Source organism: Meleagris gallopavo, chromosome 1, assembly GCF_000146605.3.
Source record: "Meleagris gallopavo isolate NT-WF06-2002-E0010 breed Aviagen turkey brand Nicholas breeding stock chromosome 1, Turkey_5.1, whole genome shotgun sequence".
Classification (NCBI taxonomy): Eukaryota; Metazoa; Chordata; class Aves; order Galliformes; family Phasianidae; genus Meleagris; species Meleagris gallopavo.
Window position 1 is genome coordinate 47,409,569 of NC_015011.2, and position 25,625 is coordinate 47,435,193.

Below are 25,625 nucleotides of genomic sequence, written 5' to 3' on the forward strand. Positions count from 1 at the left end.
GGGGGGGCGAGCGAGAAAATGGCCCCCGGGGCCAGGGCCGCCACTGTAGCATCGGCCTGTCGCGTTATTTTTTGACTGAAGTGTGACCCAAATTCTCATTGTAGTCAGCAGGTGGGACTGCTGTTGCCTCCTGAAAGGGGGTTTAGTTACCCAAGCGGGCGAACCCCTCTTGCTCTTAGTTTTGTTTTTCTTTTTTTTTTCCCCCGCAAAAACCTTTTCTCACAGCTTGATATTTGAGGCAGCAATTCCGAGAGAGATGCTTTAGGCACAGCCAGGCTTCTAGTCGATGGAAGATTCGATGGCAGTGGTCTGTAATCCAGAGAGCCTGGGGACTGCTTGAGAACAGGGGGTCCCAATAAGCTATGCAGTATTTCATTTATAAATGAGAGAATACCGCACCTGAAGGCAAGCTGTAATTAGAGGTTACATGGGTATTCTGCATGCTGTAGTTCTTTCTGCAGGCATGCTGCGTGTTTGTTGAAGCTTTGTGTGGAGTTAATGATTATTATCTGTTTCCTCATGCATTTGCTGGGCAGGCCGCATGTGCTGGTGCTCAGTTATTGGGTCTGGGGCAGCACCACCTTCCTGACAGTTCTTTTAATGTAGAGTTTTAAATATAATAAACCTCCTAACGAAAAGCATTCGTGATGCATTGCATAAGGGTGTCCTGTGTGAAGACAGGAGTTGTACTCAGGGCCCTTTATGGGTTCCTTCCAATTCAGGGAGTTTCATTCTTTGGTAAATGCATTGGAAAACTACAGTTAAGCAGAAGTTGCCTTCTAGAGCAGTGCTGGATGTTGAGTTGTCAGCATGCAGGACCTAATGGAGCACATTGTTCTTGTCCCTGAAGATTTTGAGTGCTTCCTGTTGCAGCTGTGTGTGGCTGCACACTCAGCATGGCAGGATAGCACAGTGCTTGTGCAATTCAGCTCATTCCGGTGTCAGCACCCCAATGGCTGTGTCTGAGAGCTTTCAAGGGCTGGATGAAAGATATAAATGCAGGAGATTCTCTTGCAGTTTTTGAATATGTTTTCCGTTGGGCCATGGGAGAAGAATGTGATTTACCTCAGAGAACTGCTGGAAAGTGAAAATGACAGTTAGGTTTAAGATCTAAAGTGGGAAAAACAATGTCATACTAATTTCCTTTGCTTTTGTGAGAAAGCAGTTATTTTGCTGATAACAGGACTCCCCCTTCCCACTCACCTTCTAAATCTAGAACAGCGTCTGCTGAACTGAAACTGACTGGTGGGACGGGAAGCTTCTAAATAGCAGTCAGAATGAGGAAAGATAAGGAGAAAAGGCTGTTTGTAATCCTGGCTGCCATTATTGAATTAAGTAGGGAATTGAGGATCTCAGCGTAACACCACTCTGGTTCTTAAAAAATAGAAAGTGTAGTGGAACATCGCTTAATCTAAAATGCTTCCAGGGACTGATCATCATCCTTTTGAGTGAAGCTGGTACTTAATAAATTCAAGGCCACACTCAAGGTCATTGAAATACTGATAACTCTGAGAGTAAAGGGGTTTTAATATTTTTTTTTTCCCCCCATTTCCTCCATTATCTTTGATCAATCCTCTGTTTCTAGCAATGTGCAAATCACAGCTTTCAGTGAAATGGGCTGTTCATCTCCTGGATAAGTCTGGATAGGTCAAAGTTCATGATTCCCCTTGCATCTGTCCCCACTGCCTTTCATTTTCCTCTGCCTGGCCATAGAACTGACTTGAAAATGCTTCTAAAAATCGTGTATGAGTGGGATTTATGTCTGATGTTGTTCAGAATGACCAAAATGTGTTTGAACGCCCCCATTAATAGAATGTTGTACTCACTGCAGTCTGGTGGTGTTTTTTTTTTGGTGAGGGAAGGTACCTAGAATGTGCAGGCTTAACATTCTCACCCATGGGGAAATTGGAAATCTGGTGTCTTCTGTGAGAATAGTGCTAACTCAGAGGTGAACTCAGATCAAATGATGTTGCCTGAATATGTGGCCTACGTTGCTTTTTCAGAGCTATTCTCTGTAGAGGATACGAATGTACTCCAAAAGTGAAGTATTCAAGCAGTGTAGTTACTAAATGCTGTTAAGTCTTGTTGAGCTCCGAGAACGCCTAAAGTCACTCTTCTGTGCTGGTCAAAGAGAATACCCACGTTGCTGTAGGAATACTTACAAGGACCAAGCTCAGCGAGGAGCTTCTCTCTTTCAAACAGAATTAATTGCCCAGCGTGTGGCTTCCCAGAGCTGTGCCATGCTGGGCCTGCCCCTGTGCTGTATCCTTTCCCCGGGGGCCCTACGCATGTGGGCAGGGAGAGCTGAGAGCTGTGTTCTTTGGTAGCCTGCTCCTTCTGTCTGAGTTCTGGCAGTGGGAGAGATGCGCTTGGGGTCAAACTGCTCTCTCCACGTTTGCTGCCTGGTACCTGCTGGCAGAGGCTTAAGTACAAACTGTTGAATAGATACTGTGGGTTCCCCAAATATTGGAAAATAACAAGCGCGGAAGATAAGGTACTGACCCTATGTACTTACATCCAAGTGTTATATCAGTCTTGTTTTTTCAGTGCTAGCAGTTAAGCAAAATGATTTTGTCACACCTGACAGTTAAGAGATGATTTGGAGGTGAATTTAGTGCTGATGACCAAGGCTGTGTGAATTTGTCACTCAGATATATGGAGTAAGCTGAGAGACTGAAAAGTATGAATTTTTAAATTACTTTAAGTGACTTTTCATCTCTGAGATTCATGAAATAGTTTTAATAGCATAGTTAGGTAATGTCTTTCTCTATGATCTAGAAAATGGGAATGATCTTTACATATAGGTTTGCAGCTGTTAGAAGTTGTGACTGTGCTTCTCAAGTGAAATCTTCGCATCGTACCATCAGTACCCCAGGAGTACTCACTGTTATTTTTATGGTGGCACAGCACGGTCACTGCTTTGGAGAGCAGTGCAGGCCCAGGTGAGATTAGGACACACCTTGAAACAGCCAGTACTTGACTTTTGTATAACTAGCACTACACCAAAGCTGTGTTCTAGTCTAAGAACATGACCAACTAGCAAAGTTGATGAGTTTCTGTATAGATAAATACAGACAGATAAATGGTGTGCTTTTGAAGTTTACCTGCAGTCATGAAGATGTTCTCCCAAGCTTCCTAACAAATACTGCACTGTGTGACTAGGAGGAACTTGTTAATCTTTGGAGCCTTTAAATGTTTGGAGCACATATATAAGTGTCAGTCAGCCCCTCTTTGCTTTACCTGCTCTTTATTTGAGCTGTATATGGAGACCTTAATCAGAATCTGTAGCTGTGACTAGCAAAGCATTTCCTTGTTCTCTGTGTTGTTCTTACACTGAAAGTTTTAAAGTGCAGCACAGATCTTTGCACACAAAGAACTTCAAATAACGTGAATTTATCTTGTGTAAATTTTGCATGAAACTTTTATCAAGAGACCTTTAGAGCAAGCCCTCAGGAAATGTAAATTGGCTGCTAACACAGAGGCACCCGTGTGACTGTGCAAATCTAACCTCTTCATGAGGAGAGGGAAGTAATGGCTTTTGTGTCACCGCCAAGTGAGTGCAAATACCTTCCCAGCAAAGGAAAAGCAGCAAAAAGCATCTTGAATATGTGAATTTCAGCAGAACCTACCCCAAGTGTGGAACTGATAGCGACTCAGAAATCTGTCAGTAATAGCCACGCATACTCTGTGAAAAGATCAATCCAGTCAGATGGCTTGAGAGAAATGTTTGTGCTTAGTGAGTTGTGCCTATTTGCTGGCTTTGTTAGTAAGTTTTAGTAGCTCAGCCCTTAGAGAGGTGTGTCAGGTATTAGCAACACTAAGTCAGAATTAGCTTCCCATGTGCAACAGCAGCAGTACCTCCTGCAACTGTGTGAGGTTCTGCTAAGGAAAGATGCTGAGTGTTTGTTATACGATGCTTGCTTTGCTGATAAAATTTGATACACAGTCTTTAACATGATATTACACGATCAGTGGATTCATATTTGTTCTGCTGGACTGTGATGAAAATCTCCGAGGGCTGCTCCAAAAGCAATGCCTGCTATTTGATTATGTTGGCTGACGATATTAGAGGTGGATGCTGGTGGTATGGCAGCAGGGGGGCAGGCTGGCAAAATGGCGTCTGATGTGGAAGTGCGTATGAAGGAAGGGACATTGCATTCCCCATGTGGAAAAAATGGCACCCATTGATGTTTGCTGCAGGTTTGTGGAGACCAAACAGTGGGTGTGAGAGCAGTGAGGTGGTGCATGGTGCATTCCAGCAGCAGGGACAACAACAGATTTTACAAGTGCAGCATGTTCCTCGTTGGTGAAAACGCATGGCTAATAACGACGGCTGTGTTGAAAACTAGTGTTTTGTAATGAGGATTTCTTCTATCAAGAAGTGTTACTGTGCTCTGTGTTGTAGTTTCCATGAAAATAAATGGGAAGCATTACTTTTGGAGCAACCTATGCAGTATGGCATAGAAATGTGCCTTGCCCAAATCATACTGCGTAAAACTAGAGCTGTTTCTTGAGCAAAAATAGTGATTTTTTTCTGTTACTTTTATATACATTTTACCAATGATGGTTTTCTTCAGTGGAAAAAAAAAAAAATCACTGGAAACACCGGAGTGGCTTACAGTAATAGATATTGTCTTCTTTGATTTCTTAGTGAGCACAAGTGCTAAAGATCAAGGGTTAAATAAGTTGCTATTCTGAGCTAATTTAATGATTTACCTATTAAAGTAGAATTTAGGAGATCTGAAATATTAGTGGTGGTGTCGTCTTTAGCAGCGTTTAAGGCCGCTTCTAAAACTTAGATGACTGCAACTACTTGATCCTCGGATCTGTTTTCTTTTTACAGAATATATAAAGCCTTTAAGTACTCCTAACAGTTCTTTAGCGTTGGCCGTATGAAGAGTGCCCCAGCTTAAGTATAATTTGCTGCAGATAAGTGCGGTGTGGGCTGCGTGACCTCTGAAACCCTGGGTTTAGGAACAATTGCGTTCACACTTCTGTGAGTGCCTCTGAGAAGCACTTCTGACTCTGCAGTATGCTGAGCGTTGGGTGTAGTCTCATTTACCCCCTCCAGCAGCTCGTGTAGACCCCAGAGGTCACGACCCTCTGCAGATGACTGATGTGTAGGCTGGCAGCAGGCTGCATCTTCTGCATTGCCAGCAGTTCTGCGCCGTTCTGGGGGTACAGAGCTTACAAAAGTCACGAGAAAAATAAAATATATTTTCTTAGGAGGCAGTTGGGGTTTGGAAGGAGTTCTAAGAGGGATATACAATTCAGTTATCGGTAGGAGGTTGGACGCAGCGCCTTTTCTTTCTTTCAAAATTGGAAACGGCATAGATTAGAAAGAATGGGGAATGTAGATAGGAAAATGTATGCATCAGAGCGTCCTGTGTGCGGGAACCTCTCTGAAGGTCTGAAGTGCCAGACCAAAGGCACCGTGCAGAAATGTGAATGCCAGTTGCAGTGTAAATGTGGAATACATTTATAAGGATGCCATTTGATCTGTTCCTGGTACCTCTTTATTTTCTCTGTTGTCTCGTCCCAGCTTGGTGATTGTGATTATCACGCTAGCCCCTTAGAGGGAAAAAGCCCACGTTGCAGAGTCAGTCACTAATTGCGTTAGAGATACAAACACAGCGGCCTCTGGGCGTTGAGGTAATGTCTGTGAAAATACTTCTTTCCAGCTTTACCTAGGGAACCTTCAGTCCCTCAGCAATTTCCTAGTCTTGGGACCTCCTTAACTGCTGCTAGGTTAGTGCCTAATAGCTGTCAGCTGCCTTTTTTTCAACAGTTCTCTTGATTTTGTTCATTTGTCTTTATGTAGAAGAATCTTTACAGTCAACGTGTATTTCTAGATGCTGTATTAAAATTGCTGGCAGAGTCGATTATTCTATACAAACTGAACAATCTGGCCCCTTGTTTTATTTATAAAGGTTCAATGTATCTTTGCCTGTCTACATCAATCTGCAAGGGAGTGTCAGAAAGGCCCCGCATTCGCCGAGCCGTGAGTTATCGCTAACTTTTCAGATGTGTTAATGAATGTGGAACAAACGCAGTTGTGTTTTAAAACAAACAAACAACAACGAACTATGGATCCACCTCCTAAAAAGCAAAACAAAACATGGAATTCTTTACTGCAGTAGCAGGCATGATTACAAAGGGATTGCTCTAAATTTTTAGTGGTGTGAGTAACAGTGGTAAGTTTAACCTCCAGAAAACCTATTGCTGAACTGCTTTGAAGCTGCCTTCAGCCTGTGGATTACTGGGTTTAGCTGTTGTATCCCTGCAGTCAAATTAAGCACGTGGTGTTCTGGGGAACTTTTGTTTGCTTAATAATCTGAAACTGGGCCCAGCTGAAAATGCTATATTAGCATCCTATGCATGGAGCATAAATGTGATTGTATCATGAGAAAGGCTGAACGTGTTGGTTTTTTTTTAATTCCCCTCTGTCGTATTTACCTAAGTAATGGATTTGACTTTTTGAATTGTTTAATAAATTCAAAATTCTCAGCATTTCCAATCGAGTCATAAAAATGTAGTAACTGCAAAATGCATCCATGTTCTTTATAGTACTTGAAGAAATGGATAAGATTGCTATATGAACTCATTGTATGTCTCTTTTCACTCAGCAACCCTTCTTGCTTCAGTAATTCACCAGTAGGTTTTCAATGATTAAACATTTGAACACGTTTTTATTTTTTATGAATAAATAGATGAATACTGAAAGAGATTAAGGTGTTTGTTTCATCATGCCTGTATCTTAACAGCAAGAGAGCCTTAGCAGCAACCTCTCTTCTGAATCTCTGTGACAATGACGTTATGACTTGAAGGAAAGCATATTTCCCCACCCCCTCTCCGTCCCCCCAAATACCAGCTAGTGACTTTGATTTGGAGACTTCAGGTCTTGCTCCCAGATGGGGTTCTTTAAACTTGCAATTGGATGTCAGAGCGTGCACAGGTTGATGCCACTGCTGATGCTGGAACTGCAACCTGCCATGACGAAGATGCAATTAAGATGTTCCCATCCCAACAAACAGCATGTAGGAAAAACGATGTATTATGGCTTATGATGCAGTTATATGCAAACATCTGTAAAATAATTTTGCATATAGGCTAAGTCCATATGTTTGACTGACTTTTTTTCAGGTTTTTAAGCATTTAAATTCATTCCTCTGCCAACCCTTTATGCTACTCCTGTCAGAAGTAAGAGGGTGCTTTACATCAAAAAGCAAAACAATAAAATGAGTATCAGGTGGGATTCAGTGAAGACTCACTATGTATCATTTTGTTTATGAAGCTGCTTTTATTTGCTAATTGTTGCATAGAAGTACATTGCTATTTCATACAAAACATGAATAGAGCTTGTTTAACAAATGCTGTTGTAGCAAAGTATTTTAAAGCTAATACTGCCCTTCTGGTTTCAAGCACTTCTCACACTACATATTTGTAGGGGAAGTATGAGAGTATCCTTCAATAGCACTGTAGAGCATTAAAATATGTATTTGTGGTTTTGGCTTTATTTGGCAACGAAGCATAGAGTGTTTTAAGTTCTAGTCTCTGTAGGTCTTCACTACGTGACAGGACAGTGTTAATGCTTTGCATGTAACTTGCAGAATGTGTCTGGCTTCCCCAGATTTCTAACCTGATTGTGTTGGTTTCTATGTTGCAGGTGACACGACCCGCCAGCGAATCAAGTTCAGTGATGACAGAGTGTGCAAGAGTCACCTCCTCAACTGCTGCCCTCATGATGTCCTCTCTGGAACTGTACGTAACTGAGTGTCTTGCTTCATTTAGTTAAGAATGGCAAAATTGAATTACGTTTGATCTTTTTTAATATCTGTTGACTTTGTGGTTTTCAACCACAGGTTGGATTCGTGCCAACTTTGATACAAAAACTGAATTTTGTATTACGGAGGCTTTTTTCTCTCCATTTCTGGCACTGTATGTTAATTATTACTTAGAAATTCATATTTGTTCGCTATAGCATACAAAACCTAAAACAGATAAGACTACCTACGTAAATTGTGCTGTAACAAAGTGTTTATACACTGGTAGTGTTGCAACTAGCAGAAATACTCCTATAAAATTCTATACAAATGCATGAAGTTACTTCCTTAAAACTTCCTGTTGGCATCTGAAGGGGAAGAGAAGTTTTTCTTTTTTAATTCAGTTGCATTTTTGTGACAGCAGTTGAAAGTACCAATAACTGTATTTCTAGAAGTGAAATATATTGCACATAAGTGACAAAGTGCATGATATCCAGTTACTGTCCTATTTTTACAGATTTAAGGCAATTTAAAAATCTCTAGTTGTAGTATATTAATAACTTGTCTTGGATTTTTGATTCTGTATCAGAGGTTCCTATGTAGGAACAAAGTGCTCTGACATGTGCCAGTGACTTTTCTAGAGCAGTGGTGCTTCGCTCTGGGGTGCCTTTGTGAAAGGCAGGGAAGTTGTTATGCTGATTATGGAAAAAGAATGTACATGTGGGCAGTTACCTCAAAACAGCTGATAGATGAGTGTGTTGATGTACTGGATCTCGTTTGCCTACTATTCTTAATGCAGCACTTCAGTAGGTTTTCTTATTTGTGTTGGCATTTTTTCTTACCCTATGGCAGAGGAGAGAATAAGCACTGGAAAATATGTCTTAAGGGCTATTTGAAGTATTAATAATAAGCATTGTTAGTTCTCTGTACCTTACTCTTTGAAATGGCTGACTTGATTGGAGTCTTCAGTGAAATACAGAATTAAGTCCATTTCCAAGATGAAAAACTGAAATATGTAGACTTGGTAACTGGTTTACCTATGTCTTATCCTTCAATATGAATAGCTGTCATCTTAAATAACCGTGATATTTCTGGTAAATCAAAGGGCTTCAAAGACTCACGGCTGTACTAAATTTGTTTGCTTTACTTATTTTGTCGTTTCTTCTACTGATAGACCAATAACTACAGTTTCTCCTTGCCTTCTATGAGAAGTCCCTAGAAAAGTGGATGCAACTTTAATTATCATGAAACACATCGTCAGGAGGCAAAACGAGTAGGAGAACGGAACTAGAGAATTTAAGATTTGTCTTAATAAAAAAGGCAGTGGAATAGAAAAGCTCCCCTTGTTCAGCCCCTTCTTAAGGCTTGTGCCTCCTTTGCCTTGTTCTTGTGTGTTGTGTTAGGTATCAACTGAACATAATGCATGCTGAAGCTAGGGCCGTGTAAGTGATAACAACTTGATAACAATGCATTATGTATCATTACTGTGTATGTATAGTGTGCATGTGTAGTTCTATTTTTCAACTATTTTATGTGTAACTCTGAAGCGGAGGGGAAAAGGAACATGTTCCTCTTTTCCCATCTGTTATGTTGTCTGGCGCTTTGGTTGCGTGGTGAACAAAAGACCTCATGGCTGGGGACATAAATGCATGCTACAAAAATGTCTGAGGTCATTGAACAGAATTCACAGGGTCCTTTTCGAATGTTAGTTTGACAGCTTTCCACTGTGGTATAATTTCCATAAACAAATACTTTTAGAATGGCTGTTGTTAGCAAGTAAGTGTTGTTTATAGTTCTAAAGGTTCTAGGTAGCATCCAGTAATACCTCTTACAGTGCAAATCAGGCATGTAGGCTGGGCCTGTCTATGAGTATGTTGGTTCTTGCTTAAAGCTCTCTTCTGTCTCATTCTGAGTTCTGCTGCTGCTCTTGGAGTATTTATTCAGTGAGTATATGTCACTTGCTTTCTTCCTCAAAATTCAAGTAGGCATCAGATGACAAAATGTGATCCATGATGTCATTCTAGGTTCAGAAGAGCAGTGACTAGCCAAATACTGTCAGTGGGAGTAGCAGCAGGGGACTCATCAGAAGCAGGCATTCTATATTACCCATCCAGTGTTGTGCTGTTCAGTGTTCTTAAGAAACATGCTTCTTACCTTAACAGCACAGCTCTTACAAGAGCAGAAAGCAAATAGCGTGTCTGACAGGTTATTGACGATTTGGGAAATGAAGATTTGTTGGGATTTGTTTCCTGAGTTTTGAGAGGAAAATTGTAATGTATCTTAATGTTCAAGATTGATATGTGATGAGGATTGTGTGACTTTGAATTCAATATTAGAATTTTATGCTTATCCAAAAAAATAGGTTCTGTTGATCTGGTTTATAATGCAGTCAATGAAGAGACTTAACCATATCAATAAAATACTAGGTGTGAATTGCCAATTTTTTGGGGCTATATCTGCCTTCCTTTGAAATGCACTCTACTGCTCCCCTCTGCAAAATGCAGACTTTTGTGCTACTCCATTCTGCCCACTTCTTCAGAAGCACTTGGGGAAGACACACGGATGTATGAAACAAGTAAAACTGCTGCTACCAGTAGAATATGTTAATTCCATTTGTTCTTTAATGGCAGAATACCCAAAACTCCACTAAGGAACGCATGCTGACATCCCTTGATGATAAAATCACGTTCCCCAGACTGCAGTGTGTATCAGCAACAGTAGTGCACACGTACATTTAGTAGAAGATTGGAAAGTTTGTTTTGTCCAGATTTCTGTGAATCTCATCTCTTCTGTCTTTAGGTGTAGTGTCTGTTTCTTTCTTTTTAACAATACTGTATGAGTTCTTCCGTCACTTCTGGGCTTCTCAAGAACATTTAGAGTTGTTATTTTTGTCAGATGACTTCGATCAGATTTATCTTTTGGTTATCATTAGAAGTGTTTATTGGGGGGAAAAAGGCCACAAAACAATAACAAGCAAACTCACAAATGATTAAAGGTTTGAATTTTTAGTTTAATAGGAGATTTCCAATGTCTAGATGGGCAACAATGCCCAGATTCTGACTCCTTAGAGCTTCCTTTTGTACTCCTCTGTCTTACTTCCTTGAAGTAGCTTTCATGGTAAAATAGTCCTTCCTGGAAACCTAAATATTTGACTGAGGGCTGTAAGTCATAAATACTAACTCTGTTTCAAATTTAAATTTTCTTCTGGGTGCTTTGCCACCAGAACAGTTCCTTCTGGTTCAGTTACCCTTCTCTTTCATGGAAATAATGGGCTGTGTTGAAGGTATTGGAAGACTGTTGAATCCTAACACTAGAAATGTAAAAAAAAAAAAAAAAACAAAAAAAACAGAGGATGTTATAATTCTGAATGTATTGTGCCCTGTGATTGTCTTGTACATTGTGTTGTTAAGTTAGCTTAGGATCTGCCTGATGCAAGTCAGTAAGATGGCAGAAATGACTTTGTATTCAAGATTATAAAATGCTGTCTGTTCAGAACCTACTTTTAACATTGCTCACAAATGCTTTTCTGTTTTTAATTGACACTTGTTCATGCTTTGGTGTTCTGCTTTTTGAAGTTGATCACGCTGGCACTGGTTCTTACATATAAGTTAGTAGTTCAAATGTTTGCTCATTCAAACACTTTTTCAAGATGAGAATTTTATGATGAGATTAACTCTTTGAGTCCTGTCTTTTAGGACACAGAAATTGAAATAAAAATTGCTAAGTGATAAAGATTTAGCACTTACTTTACCTTTTTAGCCTCAGTAAATGCTGATAGTCTTGTGATGGTTGATATTTTTGTTGGTTGTTTTTGTTTTTCATGGTTTTTGAGTTCTTTTTCATCAGTGTTAGAAAAAGGTTTTTGCATATCTGTATACACATACATACGTGTGTGTATTATGGCATTGGGACTAAAACTGCATATGTAGAAGTCAAATGACTCCTCCTTAATGGTGTGGCCCTCTCAAGTAACAGTCTCTGGATGAAAATGCTATGCTGTCTTCCACAGGTTTTACAAGGTGGGCAAGAATGTGTTTTTTCTATCTCTGTGAGTATGTGTCCGAGTTGTGGTTGAAGTGATAATGTAGTGACATTTAAAGCAAATACCTTCAGTAAGTTTAAAAGTAATCAAGTCCTGAACACTTGCAGTAGTAACTGGCAGGTTGCCTCCCCAGCAGGTCAGTGCTTCTGCAGTGACCTTTGTTTGGTTGTTTTATTATGTTGATTGTCCTTTCCTGTTGAGAGGTAAATGTCACAAGTATTTTATGTAATCTTGCAAATTGTAGTTGAGAAATTTCTTTCTACTGGGTGAACTTTATCTGCTTTTGTGTGCGTTTGTTGAGGTAGGTTCCTTTTTGCTTTTTGCATTTTGTTTTTAAAGTCCTCAAAGTATGCTATTGGTGCAGTCCTACAGTTAAGTGCATGGTTAGGCACTCATAAGTCCCTTGCATCCAGCCCTTCAGGACTCACGCTGGCTAAAACAACACTGACTGGGACATGCAACATGCTTTGAGACGTGATTATCTTTAAGCTTATTAGGGTGGAATTCTGTTCCAGATAAAGACACCTAAATTTAGGTTCCATCTGGGGAGCTCAATGTCCAAGATCTATTTCACATGCCACTGGGTGTCCCTCTGAAGGTGGGCTCAGTGCATCTGGTCTCATTGCACTGTACTGCTCAGATCTTTTTACTGTGGAAGAGCAGTTGGGTTAGTCCTCACATCTGCAAATAGATGTGATTAAGTACTTGTATTTATGTATCTTCTTCTGGAGCTGATATCTTTGTCAGTAGTTCCATAGGCTTGATGGAAGTATAGAAGTATTCCATGCTTAAGATTCAGTTGTGCTGATGTGATTATTTCATGTTCTGCTAGAGGTTATCAGCATATCAGTTTAGGTCTGATTGATCACGTGAACTGCTTTAACCTTTGCAAATGAAATTAGGCTTGCATAAGCCACCTCGATTCATAGTCTTCAACCTAGTGGTGATGAATTTCTGTATGCTCTGTTGAGTCAGTAAGTGATCACATCGATCTCTTTAGACGTATTCTTAATTAGTTTGACCAGTGCTTAAAGAACAACCTGATTTTACCACGTTCCGTTTTAATGAGCGTAATTTATATAGAAGAAGGGTTGGGTTGTTCATTTTTTATCATTGCTCTTCAGTATGGTTATCTGACTTTAGCATTTTATAGCCTGATTATAAATTAACATTAAAGAAACAGATATCTCATTTAAAAGTGAGGCATTGCTGCCAGCTTTAGCTTTCAGTGAAAATCTATTCTAAGATACTAAAGCCTTCAGAAGTAGGTAAAATTAAAGAAGGGAACATTTTTCTTGACACTCTTGGTAAAGGGAGAGGTGTGGTACCTCTAGTACACAATGTTTCCCCTCAGATCAGAATTTTGTAAACAAATTCTCTTGCTGAACATGAGCTGTTTTGGTGGGGGTACCTTTTTAACTAGAAAGAATTCTCTACAGAAATGCTGTTCAGAGTATCACCTCTCAGAACACATCAAAGATGCATACTGTTTTTAGAAACTTTAATAGTGTGTGATACTCTCTCACACCTCTCAACATCAGTCCTTTGCGTTTTAAGTAGGTTTGGCTTTTATATGCTTCTCCTGCAGACCTTACTGTGTGCATCCAGTAATCTAATCAGAAGAATATAGTAGTCATAAAAGCATGAAGATGAGAAGCTTCTCGTAGATTGCTCAAGACCTGAAAACAAAACCTTATGTTCATGGTTTCAAGAATAGCACCGCGTCTGATGTTTTAGTCTCTGTTCGGCTACTGTCAGCTCCTTTGAGTACACATTTATTTTTCATAAAAGCTCTTCAGCTTCTGTGTTGCTTATTTTCTGGACACTTCTTTCTTGCCTATACATACTGAACCAGGGTAGTGATCTTTCTGTACCTGATTTGATTGACGTGGTGCCAAGCATCAATAGGAAGCTAACATTTTCCTGTGTTAATAGAGTTCTATCCATTTTCATGGATGGGATGACAAAAATAATTACTGAATCATTTCAGTATGAGGTTTATGGGGGTTAAAAATGAGTTATCTAAACCTCAGCTCTAGGAAATCAAGCATCTTTAATTGCCCATTTACAGTGAACGAAAGAAGAAAAAAATGTTATGGCGAACAGCAAGTTGTAGCAAGTCACTTTTTTCTCAAATAGAGCTCTGCAGCAGCAGCAGATGTGCATGTGGTTGCTAGACTATTTTCTGGACTAAATTTTCAGCAGTAACCTTCCTTTGTGATAAAGATCCTCAGGATAGGAATTTTTCTGAAGTTAACGCTCAGTAAAAATGCAGTAGCTGCAAAAAGTCCTGATGGTGTGTATGGCTTCTCATATTCAATAAACCAGTTATGTATAGCCTGAGGACTTAATTTTTCCCCCCTTTCATTGCTTTGCTCATTAGGATTCCTCTGTAAGTCACTTTAAGTAGCATGAGTCTGTCTAAAACTTCACTGCTGATGCGATGATTTTATGTGCATGCTATTTAAGCCTTCCGCAGTAGTTTGAAACCTGAACATCCCTTATAGCCACCTTCTGTTTCAAATATGATTGATCTTGAATGGTTGGCTGTTTTTGCCTTGATCTTGATCTTGAATGGCTGTTCTTTGCCTTTGGGGTAAGGCACATCTTGGCGTCAGATTGCAACGTGGACATGTGGAACATGAAAATAATATCCTGCTGTATCTTCTGGCCTTCATCTCCTGTCCATCTATTTTGCAGATGGTCATATGAGCCAAACTACGTGAGCTTCTCTGTGGTTAGCAAGATCCTCAGCAGTTCCAATCCAGTGTAGACTTTTGAAAGTAATGAATCATCCCTGATATGAACCAACTTTGCCTAACTTAGCTTAACATATACCAGAAGTGCTTTTTAATCTGATCTTATGTGTAACGTGTAAATTGGCCAAACTTTTAAACTTTTGTCTGTTTCTGAGCTTAGTTTTACTAACAGTTTTTAAGATAAACATTTAGTAGTAATACTTCTGTTTAAGTATTTTCAAAGCAGCAGCCAGAGCTACTACAGGCTGCACTACAGAGCTGTTCTAACAATGATAGAATTTCTTCAGCAGCAAAGCCAACAAAAAGGAATCCAGTTTCACTTGTATATGCTTGTTGTTCCTCTGTTATGTCCCATGAGCATTTAGAAGGCTGTGCTCAAAGCTGGATTGAAGAGAAGGAAGCAATTCAACACTGTTTCTTCTCATTGTGAATGCTAACAAAAGAAAATGCTACATTACCTCCCTCCTACAGCCCCCTAAAAATTGCAGCTAATTTTATTGACGCTACTCAGGAGTTTGTGAAATGACATCTTGGTACTGTAAGAGATCCTAGCTACTCAGGTCCCCTATTATGCTTCCCCCTGTATTTTGTCAACACCTCTGTTTGCGTGGCTGCCTGACATGTTGGCCAAAGGTACTCTGCCGAAAAATTACCTCAATTTTTTGCTTTCTAAGCTGTTTTTTCCCAGTTGATACTCCAGTGTGCTGGTACGGGGGGAGGCACAGAGTGGTGATAAAGAGAGACCAGAATTGTTTTTCAGTGGTAGTGCTGGCTCAAAATAATTTCCAGGCTACACGATGGAATAAGAAGGAAACAGATTTCATCAAAATTCCTTTTGCTGCACAGTGTGCGAATTTCAATTTTAAGCCAGTATTTGTTATACCAAATAAAATTGAGTGCTCTTCTTGGTGATATTCTACATTAGATTAAAGATTAGTGATATAATAAATGAATTTGCTTTAGTTATGCTTCCTTCCTGTACCGTTGTAGACCAGTTTTAGATTACATGTAAAATATCTATACTTTCTCTTCTCTGATTCACAAGGACAGTGTGACACTCAGCTTATCTCTACTCATCAGCAAAATATTTTGGAGAGATTTGTATTTTTTTTTTTTTTTTTTTCTTTTTTTTTTTTTTTTTGCTACATGTGCTCTGAGAATATTTTTATAAGTAGCACTTAACAGTGATGCTGTGGTTGCAGCTATTCCAGATAATGATTATAGCCAGAACATTTATATCGTGAGCTGTGTGGAAAGATCAGATCAAGCACTTGACCATTTAATTGCTAATTGTTTGTAAGAATCTTGGTTCTCTTGTTTTAGTTCAAGACAGAATGTTCTACTTCAGTGACTTTTTTTGAACTTTCAGTAAAAATAACTTGTGCAGAACAGTAACGTTACGCTGTCACGTGAACAGCTATCATAGAATAAGCTGTCTACTCTGTCTTTATATTTTTTCATCATTAATGCATCTTTAATAGAAATCTGGGTTTGTCTTCAAAGCTTTATTAAGTTAAACTTATCCCAGTAAGGGAGATTATTTGCTTCAGCATGATTTCCTTTAACAGTCTAATATTAAACTTTATTCTTGCATATACTACTTGTTATACTACTTTCCCTATGTCTCTTTTCAGCGGATGGACCTTGGAGAATGTCTGAAGGTGCATGACCTGGCATTAAGGGCAGACTATGAAATAGCATCCAAAGATCAAGATTTCTTCTTTGAACTTGATGTATGTATTTTGTCATAATGGTGGAGAGAAAGTGTAACTTGCATGCCCTGGGCGAAATAAACTGAGCAACAAACAGTAATCTTTGGTGCACAAGGAAGGAAAACTTTTGGAAAGTAATTTTTAAATATTTGTTTACATGGCTCATCATGATCATGTGCAAGCACTTGAATTTCTAGTCATCTCAAGGTAGGATTGTTAATAACCTTTCAAAAGCAGATAAGTATGAACCTGCATGCTGCCTTAGCAGTAACAATTACTGAGCCAATGCTGTATAATTTGGTGTATAATTTGAAGAAAGGCTTCTATTCTTGTTGGGGGAAGAAAAGATCATTTTGTGCTGGGAGTAACAAATGATATGCTGTGTCTCAGTACATTGTTTGAGTAATACAGTTATGAACTCCCTGCTAGGAAGTTGGTCTTGAGCACAGATAAAAGGTTTGGGTTTGTTGTTGCTGGGGGTGGATGATGTTAATATACCTCATAGCTTAAAACCCTGCTGGAACAATGTTTTAGTATTGCATGTATTAGTGAGGTGAAGTGAATATATCTCTCCTTTCAGGAATTTTAATGTATGTTATAAATGCTGGCTGCTTCTTAGAGAATAAGAGTTGAGACAGAATCCCTTCCAAATTTCTGCAAGTACTTATGCATTTTGACAATGTGTAGACAGGTTTTTAAAATGTTAATGTGATTATGCACCATAAGCTGTTATGTTATTGTTTTATAAGTTTCACCAAGAAAGCCTTTTAAAAGTTAATCTTAAACCAGGAATTTGTTAAGGGTAATGAAGTACTAGTGTTCTTTGCAGTGTTAATTAGTATTCTGTTGGTGTTTTAGGCAATGGACCACCTGCAGTCATTTATTGCGGACTGTGACAGGAGAACAGAAGTTGCTAAGAAGAGATTAGCAGAAACCCAAGAAGAGATCAGTGCTGAAGTTGCAGCTAAAGTAAGCACATAAAAACTAATGGCTGAAGTTATTTTGGAGGTCTGTTGTTTTAAAAGAAACCAACTTCAGACTACTCAAACTGAGAACTCATGCTGATGAATCTATAAACAAAACACTTCATGTGGTTGTCTTCTAACTGAAAAAAAAGTTCTGTCATTTTTCTGCAAATATATACGTGTTCCAGGAGGGATGGTTGTATAAATAGTAATTTTGCAAGTTGCATTGGCAACAGTGTGAATTACTTGACATTTCTGAACAAGATCCTGTTCCAGAGCTGCTTTGTTTCTAAGCCTTTATCTGTGTTTTGATGTGAGCCAATTGTTTCCCTTTTATTTGGAGAAGTTCTCTGCATGCTTCCTTTTAATTTTATCCTGTGTATTTTGAATATAAGAATAGTTCAGTATTGGCTCAAGTTATTTTCCATAATTAAGACTGTTTCCTTTGTTGAGTCTTTCTTCCTCTTTCAAGGCTGAACGAGTTCATGAATTGAATGAAGAAATTGGGAAACTACTGGCCAAAGTAGAACAGCTAGGAGCTGATGGAAATGTGGAAGAATCTCAAAAAGTAATGGATGAAGTGGAGAAGGCTCGGGTAAAGAAGAGAGAAGCTGAAGTGAGTTGATTATTTAAAGCTTGTGGGATAGAGAGACAAAATTTAGTCAGTAACTGTAGTGCAAGATGTCTTAGCTATAGGTGCTTCCTTAGCTTTATATAAAACGAAGGGATTTGCTTTGTGTATAGGAGAAGTTTCTGCATTAAAATACACTCCTGTGCTCCTAGAGTTACGCTTATTTCCTCTGGTGATGCGTTTAGCTGTACTGGCTGCTAACATCTCTTGTGTTTGTGGGGACTTAACCATCTTGTTGGGTCTCACAGCTCTTGCTGTGGTAACCCCCCTGTTGATTGTGATGGGCTGGGGTGTGACTCGCATGGGAGACCTTCCAGACCCTACTAAGTTTGTCTTCATTGAAAGATGGCTAATGGCTTCTGTATCAGGCAATTCTAAGCAATTGCTGTAATGTTAAGGTGGCAAACATCACTGGGAGCTGTTCCATATCGTGTCTCACCAAGGCACTTAAATTTGGAGAAAGAAACATTTATGGTTGTTTAATGGTACCAGAGGGGTTGCTGGTAGTCTCACCAGTCTGTGATCAGTGTTTGTAGGTAAATGTTGCAAGGATAACATGATGTTTAATTTGTGTCTAAAATATGTGTAGATTTCTTGTTTTTAAATTGGGTTCAGAATAAATATATGTAATGTTTCATAGTGTGGCAAAATATAGTAACTATAGTGTTAAGATATATTCATTGTGCTGTCTAGGATAGTAACTTCTCCTTATAAGTAGTATGATCTGAAATAAAGACAGTAATCACTCTACTTTGTTTAATTTGCAAAACCAATTACTAATATCCCCATTGTAATACATCTGTCTTCAAAGTAAGGAACCTGCAGTGTGTCTTAGTAAGACAGTTAATTCACACCATGAATCGGCATCTACTGATTGGCTTTGAGTTATGTTATCAAAAGTAATATACTTGTTTGGAAAACTATATTTCTATGAATTGAAAAGAAAAAGTTAACTTTTTTATTTTCTAGGAAGTGTACAGGAATTCTATGCCTGCCTCTAGCTTTCAACAGCAGAAGCTACGTGTTTGTGAAGTGTGTTCAGCTTATCTTGGTCTTCATGACAATGACCGACGTCTTGCTGACCACTTTGGAGGAAAACTACACTTAGGATTTATTGAAATAAGAGAGAAACTTGAGGAACTCAGGGTAAATCATTTCTCTGTTTTGTTTGTGCTCTTAATTACTTGTCGGACAATCTTAATGGAATCTCTGTGTCTGTGAATTCTTTCATGTTACCTTAAGATATTTCATTAGTCTGTAAACACCGAACGCAGTCGTTAAACACCAAACATGCTTACTAAATAGCAGTTATCTAAATAATTTGCTAAGATGGCCTCTTTTGCACTAGGTAGATTAAAATTGGCTCAAAGAATGCATCCTGGGAATGGAGAGTGCAGTTCCACTTGTACGCTTGAGAACTGAAACATTATTCTGAAACATGTTTAGCAGTCATAGAAGATAGGCAAATGAACTTTTCATTTAGCCAGTTTATTAGATTAATGTAATAATGAGGCTCTGAAAAGTACAGGAACATGTAGCAAATTTAAGGCAGTGGTGTTTCATTCCATTAAGAATAAAATAGAGCTATTGTTGATAGTTTTGCTTAGCTTTGGTACCAGTGAAAAAGATGTACATAAAGAGGAAATTGATAGCAATCTGCAGAAGTGTTTGAAGCACCTACAGTATGATGAAAGACCACAAACTCATTTTATCCAGTCATATAGATGAGATTTTAAGTTATTTGGAAGCTTTTAAGCTTGACTTGACAATAATTGAAGTGAGTTCAGACAACTTAAGGCTGTAGATATCCAGATCAAAATAGAAGAAGGTGTATGTCTTGAAGTGGGACTAACTTAAAGTAATTGTTATGGGAAGGCTGCATGTTCTCCATAGCTTTCAGTTTTGAAATCCAGTTGGAATATTTTTCTAAAGAAATCTACCTTGGACCAGAAATTGTGTATTTGAAGAAGGACTTACTGGAATTATATTCTAGACTTTTGGTATTCAAGTGTATGGACTTGGATGCTTACCCTATTTATGATCTTAATATGTTAATTATGGAGTTTAAGGCTCATTTAAGCATGTTACTATAGAAATTACTGAAGATGACTGCTAAATGAATTGAAACCCTAAAAGCAGAGATGTTACTGCTGAATTTGAGTAACTTACCTTGGGTTTCTTTGGATATTCCAGCTGTCTTGCATGGATACTGTTACTTAACCTTTGGAAAGCCCAACTCTTTCCCCTGACTATATTGGCAATGTAGGCTTCAAAATAAATTGCTGTAATTCAGACCTTAGATACCTAGAGGAGATCATGTGTGTTCCCTTTCGTCTCTCTGTGAAACTGTGCAAAGATTCACTTGAACATGAAACCTTGCTTGTAGTTAAATTGCTGATATTTTGCAAGGCAATATAGAAATAGTTTGACATAAAGAAGCTAATTAACTGAGTATTACAACATTTGGAGAAAAATATGCATGGATGATAATTTCACATTCCCAAAGCATCAATAAAATAATCTTTTGAAGTACTTCACTAACAAAAAAAGAAAACAATAATTATCCCCTCCTTCCTCAGAGCTCTCCTCAGAGATCTAATCAAGATGCTGCTGGGGCAATTCCACATCTCAGAAGAAGGTCTTTACAAAGAGTTGAATTTCTTGCATCATGTCCAGAAGGTGGCGAGACTTGGGTTTGGCCAGATCTCCAGTTGTGAGTTCCACATCTGAGGGCCCTCTACTGAGCGTGCCTTGTCCCCAGTAGTAGTGAGTTCAACCTGGGGGCTATTAGCTGAAACATCCTTTCTAATTACATGTATAATGTTCACAACTCAAACAGCTAGCCTCAAAACTAGATATCAGCCCAACCAAATCCTTTTAAGACCAAGAGTTTCTTTATTTCACAGCATAGCTGATGGAGTTAATAACATTCTTAACTCTTCCTGTTCCGATTACCTTTTGCCTTTCCCCAGTGGCCAAAATAGGATAGGATTGGCATGAAAGCTCTCACATTAAGGCATGACTTACTGTTCTGAATTCCCTTCATGAAAAACTTACATTTAAGTTTACGTCTTTCAGGTCTTGGTGTAACACCCATCTGTTTATAGCAGCTCTTCTGCGATAACCTGTGTTTCCTGAAAAAGATAAAATATACTGAGGAAGAGAGAGGGACTAATACTCAAAAGTGAATATTCATGAGGGAAGGAACTGAATATTAACTGTATAGATTGCTTTTGTAGTTTTTTACCTTCATTTGAAAAATATCGAATTGTAACTTAACCAGTGTATTCTGTTGCTTCTAGAGGATTGTGGCTGATAAACAAGAGAAACGAAATCAGGAGCGCCTGAAACGCAGAGAGGAGAGGGAAAGGGAAGAAAGGGAGAAACTAAGGAGGTAAGGATCTATTTCAGTTGCATCTACGTAGCGATCAATTTAAGTTAAATAGAAAAACTATGATGTTGTTCATGAACATTTGTTTTATAAAATCTGCAGAATCATGTTAGTTTCCCTTCCTTCAACACTTAGGAAGTGAATATAGTACTTAGCTCTTAAAACCTGAATTATTTTCATAGAAAACCTTTTTCTTTAAAAAAAAAAGCAAATACTAGTAGTTTTTCCTACATATTTGAACAAATGCACTTGAAATGAGGTATTCTGACATGTGACGTATGATGCATAGATGTTAATTTTTTTCTTATTGGAAGTAGTTGAATGTATGACTAAGGAAAATAATTCCCTATTTTTCTATGAAATGGTTGCTTTCATGCTTTGTGGGGATAGGATTGAATGGCGTCTCAACTGCAGCTCTCTTGACATACTGGCTCCCGAGGCCAACATGGAAATGTTCAAATCTGTTTCAGACTAATAATGTCTCACAAGAAATAAAGGAGTACTGACTACTTAACTGTAATCTTTTGTTATTGAAGACGGGGTGTGAATTAAAAAGTGCAGTAGTATCCACGTCCCCGCTACCTCACAAAAAAAAAAGCCACAACAACCACCTACAACAAAAAAAAATCCAAGACAGTTGTTGAGGGGTTTTGTAATAAATAATAAATAAATGCTACGAAGATGTAATTGAAATGTCTTATTTGAGGTTAACATGCTAGTAAAATGAAGAAGCTCTGATAGTTTGACTTCAGATTACTAAACTGTACTTTATATTTTATATTAAGATTAGGAAAGTAAAATTAATTTACCATTTTCCTTTTGTTTCAGGTCCAGATCTCACAGCAAGCATACCAAAAGGTACTTAAGTCTGCAGACAAGGAATGCCGTCATTAATGCCAGCCTTTCACAAGCTGAAGTTTTCTACGTTTGTCTGGCCTTATTAAGACCTCTTTCTTTACAGACGAAACATTCTATTGCACAGCCATCTCTGTGTGCTTATACAGTATTTGGTATTATGCTCCTGACTTATTTATCCACGTATATCTATTTTGTGGCTATTACAATGCCATAAAATGTTGTATCCCTGGTAACACTTGGAACACAGAGTATTACTTCCTTCAAAACAGAAGCTCGTGTTCAGTACCCTTTAATTTACATCTGGAGTAGTAGTTCTCTTCTTAACCTGCAGTTGAAAGTCACCAATGAAGTGTTGTTGCAGGGTGATATAGAGAAAGAAAATCATGAATTTGTATAGTGTTTAGAACCTTCCAGACCCGTATTTACGGGGAAGCTTATAGTCCTCTGTTCTCAAAACACTGCAAGCTTCTGGCCAGATAATTCCCACCACTTCATCACAGACTTCTAAAACTTGGCCTGGTAAACACAAGATTTTAAGCATCATCTTTTCCTTTCTGTTGTCTGAATTGACTATGCTGTAAATACATGCATAGTCACAAACACTGAGAGACTGTTGGAGTCATATAGCACTTCTGACGTTGCTCTCCCCTCTTTGTTTGCCTGTGGTAAGACGAGGCAGTAGCTCTGAATACTGCAGACTGTTCTCTATACGGCTTATACAGTGCAGCATCCCAAGTCCTTTCTGTTTCTAGATCTAGGTCCCGAGACCGTCGCAGACATCGCTCTCGCTCAGCCTCCAGGGAACGGAAAAGAAGAACTCGCTCTAAATCCCGCGAGAAGCGCCATCGCCACAGGTCTCGCTCCAACAGCCGCAGCCGGAGTCGCAGCCATCATAGAAGCAGGCACAGCTCCAGGGAGAGGAGCCGAGAGCGCAGCTCCAAAAAGAGGTCAGTGTTGATCTGGAAATGGCTTTTCCTACATGCATAATCAGATTGGTTTTTGTTTTTTGTTTTTTTTGCACTACATGAAGTTTACGTTCATCACTGAGTAATTTAAACTTGTTTTGAGGCTGTCACAGACTTCAGTTATGCTCTTTGCATATTTATGATTTAACATATAGTAGTGATTTTTTTTTTCTTTTTTTAATAGTAGGATTATGTATTACTTCTATTGTGGAGGAGTGATACAGGATATTGTTGTTAAGTTGAGAATCTTGATAGTTTTTTGCAGCGTAGGAAGTGAAATGATTGATCTCCATTTGAACTTAGGGATATGAGCAGTCTTCTTAACTTTCCTCTTGGGTTCTTGCTCCCAGTGGTGGAATGTATCTGTTGTGTGCTCTCCCAGATAATGGCAAGTTTAGATATATCCGAAAATGAACTTCTTGCATCAAATCTGAAGATAGCACTTTGCATGCAAAGTGCTTTGATCCCTTTCTTAAGGATTACTGTAAAGTCTGGGGCTGCTGCCTTTGTGTGACTCAGTTGCTGTCTGCTCCTGAGGGTTGCTGGCTTATTTTAGATGAGTGAGGTAAGCGTAATTTAGAAAAGAGTTGGAATTGCAAAGCAAGGCTTCTGGTAGAGAGGTCTGCTCATAACCTGGATTCCATTCAGGATTCCATTCCTCAGTGACTGAGGCAGAGATTTGAGAGCAATATGAAGAATAGGGTGCTGAGTCTTAAAACATTGACAGGCTGTCAGCATACAAGAAGAGAAGAGGTCCAGTTTGAAGTGTCAAAAACATGGATTTTAGAGTTCAAATTATTTTAATTTTATCACCAAGGATGATAAAACTATTGAGCGGTTGTTGAATGTGTTCACGTGTGCTCTTTCTCTTAAAGATGAGCTTTCTTCCTGGGTTAGATGATTCTAGTCACGCTGCTCAGCTAAGAGCATAGAAAGCAGAGTTGGGTTAAGTCTTCTGTTTTCTTCTCTTTGTGGCAAGTGAATAAAACCTGAGTGTTCAGCACTCTAGCTGATACTGTCAGTAGTGTCTGGTACTTAAAATTCTTCAGGGTGTTCTGTAGTGTCCTGAAGTCAATGCTTCAGAATCAGCAGTTTCTATGTTGATGTTAGCTTGTCATCAGTTATTCTCTAGAGCATGTCTTTTCAAGGCATTCACAATGACAGATTACCAGACTTCAAACTTGTAGTTTTTCAGTCTTGAAATAGAAATTTTCATTTGAATCAACGTGTTTGTTCACTCAGGTGAACCAATGCATAAAGTATATACTCAAATTGCTTTTGGTACTTCAGCCTTGAAGTCTAGCCTTGCAAGACTGAATTTCAGAGAAAGTTGATTGTTGTAAGATTCTCATCATAGTTGTTCAAACTCTCTAATTTGAGCAAATGATGCGTTACTTCTCTGCCAGCAGGCAGAGGATATGTAAGAACAAGGAAATAGCATGGAAATGTTCAACTGTTGGTGCTATCTTTGTAACACTAAACCTATCAGCTGCTATAGATGAATTGTAAGAACACAAAGTAATTTGAAGATGAAGTCATTGTCATTTTGCAAGATGCTATCAAAGGTTAAGTTCTTCAAGCTATGTTTTCTATGAATGAGGAAAAATACAGGATTTCTTGGTGCAGGATTTCAACTTTATGAACCTCAGTACTGGAAATACTTTCCTTGGTGCCAGTTTCTGCCGCAAATGAAAAAGACTGATCTATGTTGGAATAATCTTTGGCACAAATAAAAGCTTGGGACTATAGCTAACTTGGAAGAAAAAATGTTTTGCGATCATCTCTCTTAATTCTCTAATGAAACTGCATTTTTGCTCTTGAAGTATACAAGTTGTGATTACAAGAGACTAACTAATCTATACAGCTACAGACTTGCTTCTCTGGAACCAGGACACCTTTCTAAATAGGTCAGACTAGATACCTCCTTCTTAGAAGTGCTCTTCAAGCAATCAGATCTACTTTTTGTATGAATGTGGGAGAATTCTTCCTATTGAATACAATGCAACTATTGATTCTGGAATCCAAACTAAACCTGAACTTGAAGGTTAGGTTCAAACACATCGTGCTTCTTGTCTTCTAAGAACTCTTTTTCTAGTCAGGGGGAACTGCTCATTGTCAAATCCTCTTGTTTATAATTTTGTGAGGAATTTCTTAAAGTCCAGATACAAAGTACCTTTATTCAAATTCACCTTCCTTAATCTCAAAACATCTAGTCATCCAAAGGATTCTGGCCAAAAATACTTTGAAGAAGATACACTGCAGCATGTTACCAGCTTCAGGAAGGAGTCCTAGCCTTTTGTTTTTGAGAGGCATAAGCACATGAATTCAGATCTGAGGAATGTGATGCTTTTTGAAGCCTTTTCCAAAAGACCAGAGTGACATCAGTAACATTGGAGGACTGCTGAAATCTGTAGCAGTGGCAGCACGTGGTGCCATCAACTTTAAAGTCATTGAGGGAAATGTGGAGTTGTAATTTCTCTGTGGGAAGAGTGGCATTTTACACTAATATAAAGCCTTCCGTGTGATTTTTTTTTGGGGG

At 38.7% G+C, this 25,625-nt stretch overlaps 1 protein-coding gene across 3 annotated transcripts in view; it reads left to right on the forward strand.

The window, feature by feature from the left end:
* LOC100550170 (putative RNA-binding protein Luc7-like 2) overlaps positions 1-25,625 on the forward strand; it is a 35,755-nt gene that overhangs the window by 4,449 nt on the left and 5,681 nt on the right. Inside the window, exons 1-9 of one of the 3 annotated variants that reach the window (XM_010710129.3) lie at positions 5,982-6,001; positions 7,667-7,761; positions 16,199-16,297; positions 17,135-17,245; positions 17,714-17,857; positions 18,842-19,018; positions 21,175-21,266; positions 22,092-22,121; positions 22,874-23,068. In XM_010710129.3, coding sequence (XP_010708431.1) covers positions 16,202-16,297; positions 17,135-17,245; positions 17,714-17,857; positions 18,842-19,018; positions 21,175-21,266; positions 22,092-22,121; positions 22,874-23,068 — 845 coding nt within the window. In that variant the 5' untranslated portion in view covers positions 5,982-6,001; positions 7,667-7,761; positions 16,199-16,201. Of the gene's footprint in view, positions 1-5,981; positions 6,002-6,690; positions 7,038-7,664; positions 7,762-16,198; positions 16,298-17,134; positions 17,246-17,713; positions 17,858-18,841; positions 19,019-21,174; positions 21,267-22,091; positions 22,122-22,873; positions 23,069-25,625 lie in introns of those variants that run through there. The other 2 variants (XM_010710121.3, XM_019614403.2) reach the window with 2 other exon arrangements.